A 5780-nucleotide genomic window follows, 5' to 3' on the forward strand; every position below is an offset into this window, starting at 1 on the left:
AGGCAGGTGGCAAGGTGCCCAGGCGGGTGGACGGCAGGATCTCCCTCTGCAGAGGACACACGGGGCCAGCAGCGTCACACACTGGAAGCCCCCTTGCTCTCGGGGGACGACTCAAGTGGCCAGGCCCCTGAGCACTCTCCCCTCCCGCACCCGGACTCACTTCCACATGCACAGGCCTGGCACAGGCCTGCGGGGTCAGCAAAGCTGGGGAGGCGGGGCCTGGGGTGGCACACCTGGGGGCTCCAACTGACACCGCCCACCTGATCACTGGGCTCTCACTGCTGCCTCCACTTTTCCCAATGCCTTCGCACTATGACACGGGCTCTGACCGCCTTCCCACAGGCTAGGGCGGGGCTGGGAAAGTACTCTAAGATCAGGGTCCTGGCCCAGGTGTGCAGGGCAACCGAGTTGGTAAGACCCTCTCCTGTGTACTCCTGGGTGGTGGGCTGGGAGCATGGCTCTGCTCTGGGTTTTCTATTCGCGGGCGTCCCCACACCAGTCCTCAGGAGCGGCATGGCTCTGAAGGACAGCTTTCTCTCCTGCTTGCTGTGGGGGACGGTCAACACACTCCCGGGCCCAGTCCAAGGGGCATTTCTCCTGGGGATACCAGTCCCTCCTCAGCAAGCCTGGTTTGGGATGCTCCGGGGATCAGCACCCAGGCACCTTGTGGACCAGGAGATGGGGTGTACAGGGCCAGGACAGGAGACCGCTCAGTGCTCACAGGCCTCTGAGCAGAGACGCTGGTGTTGCCCAGTCTCTCAGGACGAGCAGCAGAGAGGCCCACAGGGTCCCCATCTGTCAGGGAGGGAGGGGAGGTCTAAAGCTCAGATGGGCTTGACCTAGGGGCAGGTGTATTGAGGGGCCCCTCCCGTGCTGCTCGCCCACCTCCGACCCCACACTCACGTTGCCGTAGTCGATGTAGAAGACGTGTACTTTGGCAGGAGACTCGACTTTCTCCACTCGGGCACGGTACCTGCAATGGCATCAAGGGCAGAGCTCAAGGGACATCCCCGGAGCCTCAGCGATGGCAGGCCAGGGGGTGCAGTGTTTCCCTGCCCAGGGCTCAGAATGAACACCCATGGGTGTCACAGGGGGCCAGTTTTCAGACTCTACCAGGACCCCATCTAATGGAATCAGAGCATAGCTGGGAGCAGAGGGAGGGAGAGGGGAGCATGTGGAGCAGATTAATGTGTCCTTGGGGCATAAAGCAACAAGACTAATGACTAGATTGATGTCTGCTGTTTAAACCCAGCACACTAAACAGCAGCTGTAATTAGCCGGCAGATCTGTCTGGGAGGCCGCAGCAGGGAACACATCCGAGTCACTTGGTCGCCCTGGGAAGGCCATGGGCCCTACCCTTGGTAGGTCAGACGTAAGTGACCTTCCTGCAGCCCGGGAGTGCTGCTTCTCCTGTGCCAGACGGCTGGGGTGGAGGGTGGTGGCTGGTCTGGGCTCACAGGAACCAGCGACCCCCTCACCACCCCTGCCCCCTCCTGACATCGTCTTTCCTGTGCGGGGTGACGGGGTGCTGGAGAGCTGCAGCCAGCCAGGGCACCCCCAACAGAAGATCCCAGGAGAGAGGAGGAGGGATACTCCTGTGCCCTAGAGGCCGACTGCAGAAAAACTGTGGGTTACACTGCAGGTTGCAAACGGGCAACATAGAGGACCACTCTGGAGAGCTGACCAAGGTCAAGAGCGACCACTCAGTGGAAAGCAGGCCGATAGGGCGAATGCCTCAAGTCTGGCTGGTGCTTCTGCAGACTGGTGCCCTGGAGACAGACCTCCTCCTGCTCCTGCTTAAGACTCTGCCTTGCTCGGGTCCAGGTGGCTTACCATTCTCCGTCTACGAATTTGGCGATGCAGAATTCGCCCCGGCGGGGGGCGTAGGAGCCCTCGACGGGAGGGTGGCTAGCAATGTCATTGCGCATGTTCTCCATCAGCTTCTCCAGCTGGGTGCCTGTGGGGAGGAAGAGGGAGTGAGACCTGGGTGCCACGTTCCCTGGAGCCTCATCTCTAGATGGGGCTGGGTGGAAGACGAGCCTGGGGAGTGGGAAGGATGTGGACTGTTGCAGGGTGCCCACAGCACTGGCTTGCCTCCATCCTGCAGGGAAGTTCTCTTTGGTCCCTGCTTGAGGAGGTTCATGATATTCTGCAGACATTTCAGGCCTAAGAGGTACCCAGCCTTCCAGTCTTGGCTGTCCCTGGGGATGCGCAGGGAATGTTCCTGGGCTTTGGTTTAGGAGGTGGAGAAAGTGAGTGGACACCAGGCAAGGCCCAGGCCAACCTGCCTTCTCCATTCCTACCAGGGCTGGCCCTGGCCTGGGCCACAGAAGTGGTGATGGACAGTAGCCACTCTCTGCCAAGTCTCCCAGGGACAAAAGTGGAGCTGAAGGAGGGGGCCCCCTACGACCCTGCACAAGGAAAGGACCTCAGAATCTGGGCTGTGAAAGACTGGAGCGATTCCAGGAGCAGGGCCCAGTCTCAGTCTATTCAGATGTGGCCGCCCTGACATGACGCGTCTAGAGACACGTGCGGAACTGAGCCTCCAAGCGCTGCCAGTGGTTCCACCCTCCCAGCCAACTCACTGCCCTCCTCCACGGGGTGGGGCGGGACCCCTTCCTTGCTTTTTCTTTCCTGAACCATTCTCCCTGGGTCATCCACCTGGCGGCTGCCTGTCTGTTCCTGGGTGTGGCAACCCCAAGGTCTTCTCAGGGCCCCTCCTGCCGCATCCCGTCACCACCCTCTTGCTACGCGTCAGTCCCAGTAGCTTCTCCTTTATGTCCCTCTGGCTCTGATTCAGGCTCTACACCTGGCCTTTTCCACCTGCTTCATTTCCAGGGGGAGGGTGCTGGGGCGGTGTGTGCGGTGGGAGTGAAGGATTCCTCCCCCACCCTCAGGGCCCGGGCCGCCCTGTTACAGCAGCCTGACGCATGTTAGCCATCAGTACACCTGTCACAGTGGGCCTTATCCATTCCCTGTCTGGTTTATGTTTCTGCCACTGCACCGTGAGCTCCTTCAGGGCACAGACCATAGCTCACTTGGTTCTGCTGCTTCTCTTGAGACCCAGTAAAGCTCCGGCCATGCGGGGTGCTTGGTAACTGCACTGTGTTGAAGAGGGATCTGCAGATTTGCGCCTATCCACACTCGGGCCCTGCCCTGGCCTTCACAAGACGCTTTCAGGGACTTTTTAGAAGCAGCTGCCCTCCCCCTGCCTGGCAATAAACCCTCTGTTCTCCTGCGCCTGCATTTCTTGCCCAGACAGTAAAATTTTAGGGACTTAGAAGCCTCCTCTACACAGATGAGATCTTGTTATACTTGCTCTATTATTATTATTATTTTGCTCCAAGGCAACAGCTCTGCAAATAGGCAGAGCCCTCTGGGAGGTCCTTACACAGAGGCTGGTTGGTCACATGGGCCAATGGCAATGCATTCATTACTTCACCAGATCCTTCCCGAAGGTGGGCTTTAATTAAGAGAAGGGAAAAAGGGCCAGAGGATGTCCCTGCCTCCCAGAGGCACCAAGGGTTTCAGGAGAGGGATGCTGTGTATGCCCAGGTTCCTGTTCATGGATTTGATGGAGGGCAGGGTTTTCTCTGGGCTTCCCTGGTGGCCCAGTCGGTAAAGCATCTGCGTCCAATGTGGGAGACCCAGGATCGATCCCTGGGTTGGGAAGATCCGCTGGAGAAGGAAATGGCAACCCACTCCAGTACTCTTGCCTGGAAAATCCCATGGACTGAGAAGCCTGGTAGGCTACAGTCCGTGGGGTCGCAAAGAGTCGGACACAACTGAGCGACTTCACTTCACTTCAGGGTTTTCTCTGGAGCTCACAGCCATCCAGGTGGCGTGCCACACAGCATGTCACTTGCTCCTCCAATCTTCCAGCAATACGTGGTTCCCCCCAAGTTCCCTTTTTCTCCTTGTTATCTGCCTTGGCTGCCACTTGGTGCAGTGTCCTGGCTTCCGAGAGCTGTCACCAACAGCCAGGCAGGGTGCAGAACCGATACAGGAAGCCTCTGAGATGACAGAGACTACGTGGCAAAGGCCTTGAACTCAGCCTCAGGCTCTGCCCCCTGGAGACCCCAGCACCTGTTCGTACTCAAAGTGAGTCCTACCTGGCAGGACCCAGAGGCCAGGTGCAGCCTGTCTGGGAGCCGGGGTTCCCTGGGCAGGGTCTCCTTTGAGTTCCCTTTCCACAAGCTCCTGGAGGGCCTTCTTGCCAGCTCCTGGGCTCAGGAGTAGCTCTCATTCCTACCTGGGCCACCTTTCAGACCTGGAGGTCTTCTGGCTTCATTCCCCAGGCAGTGGCCAGGCCCCTCTCACCAGGAATGCTGCTGACCACGAGAGAACCTAACCCAGGCTCAGCAGCTCATCTCAGCCCCTGCCTGGCTCTGCTCCCCTCTTGGGCCCAGCCAGCCCAAGGCTCAGAATGGTCAGTTTCCCCGGGGAAATGACACTGCCACAAACACAGCTGCCTGGGCAGTATCGTTAGTGGGGAGGTGGCTGACACGAGCTTGTTTACCATCTGGAGTGGGCCTGGGGGTGGCGCTGAGGAGGGCAGGGAGAGCCCTGCCACCCATGGGGCTGCCTCCATGTCACTGACATCTCCCGCCCCCTCCCCCTTGAAAAGACCTGGTTTCCTCCACCGAGAAGTAGCTTAAAGAGCTTTCTCCTCTGATCTCAACTGTTTCCCGGCACAGGGTGACAAATGAGAGGTGGGAGGTCAGGATGGACAGAGCAAAGGGAGTGGAGGTGGAAGCTGGGCCAGAGGGGCCCCATTGCAGTTGCTGTGAGAGCCAGCTCTGCTGCCCTCTCTCCTCTGGAAACCTGAGCTCTCTGCTGAGGGCAGGGGGCAGGGAGCACAGCGGGGAGAGGACCCTGGCCTCAGTGCACAGCATTGGAGGGCAGGAGGAAGAGGGAAGATGGAGAAAGAGGGTCCTTCAGAAAGACTTCCTGGGGATGACTTCCCCTAGAGTGCCGCCTGTTTCCATGGCAACTGGTCACCACTCGGGGCTTACAGGAACCTCTGGAGGAGGAGAAACCCCAGCAGAGACAAGCCCGGGCTCCCCCTACCCTGCCCTCCCCGGGGAGGCTGAGGGGCAGAGGCGCTGAGCAGAACCGGCATGCACTTCCCGGCCACATGGAGACAATCTGTCCATTGCTTCCTGACGAGCTCCGAGGGCACAATCCTCCTGCCTGGCCCTGCCAGGGGTGTCTGGGAGGAAAACAATGACCTAAGAGTATCAGAGCACCACCCAGACAGGACTGGTGATTTCACCAGTCCTCAGAGGACCGCTCAGCCTCGCCGGCCCTATTGCGGCTGAGAATATGACCTCAGGCCCAGAGCGCCGCTCAGGGGCCTGGGAGGTGGGCAGCAGCCGAAAGCTATGCAGGGAGGCCCCTGGAAGCTTGGGTCCCGCCCCCTGCCCGAACAGGGGGGCCCTGAGGTGGGCCGGCCCTGCGCCAGGAGCCGAAAGGTGGTGGAATCGGGGCGGGTGTGCGCTCACCTGTCTCCACGTCCTGCACATAGAAGTGCAGGTCGTCGGTGATCTCCGTCACGAACACCGGCTTATAGCTGGCCGAGCGCTCCTTCTCCTCCAGCACGGGCATCAACTCCTCCACCGGCTGCTCCTCATAGTGGGCCCAGACCTGCACGTGTGGTCAACAGAGGGGAGGTGAGGGGTTCAGAAGTGAAGTCAGAAAGGACGCCAGGAAAGGGGCTCTGGGGAGGGGGGACCACTGCCCTGGGGGCGAGTGTGGGGGTGAGTGTGGGGGCAATGTTG

At 59.9% G+C, this 5780-nt stretch overlaps 1 protein-coding gene across 1 annotated transcript in view; it reads right to left on the minus strand.

Moving 5' to 3' along the window:
* Positions 1 to 5780, minus strand: part of SND1 (staphylococcal nuclease and tudor domain containing 1) — a 421950-nt gene that overhangs the window by 3706 nt on the left and 412464 nt on the right. Inside the window, exons 19-22 of the mRNA XM_010831720.1 lie at positions 5505 to 5646; positions 1834 to 1957; positions 904 to 973; positions 8 to 46 (exon numbers count right to left, since the gene is read on the minus strand). Of these exons, the coding sequence (XP_010830022.1) occupies positions 8 to 46; positions 904 to 973; positions 1834 to 1957; positions 5505 to 5646 (375 nt within the window). The remainder of the gene's footprint in view (positions 1 to 7; positions 47 to 903; positions 974 to 1833; positions 1958 to 5504; positions 5647 to 5780) is intronic.

The sequence above is a fragment of the Bison bison genome, unplaced genomic scaffold, assembly GCF_000754665.1.
Source record: "Bison bison bison isolate TAMUID 2011002044 unplaced genomic scaffold, Bison_UMD1.0 scf7180017864530, whole genome shotgun sequence".
NCBI lineage: Eukaryota > Metazoa > Chordata > Mammalia > Artiodactyla > Bovidae > Bison > Bison bison.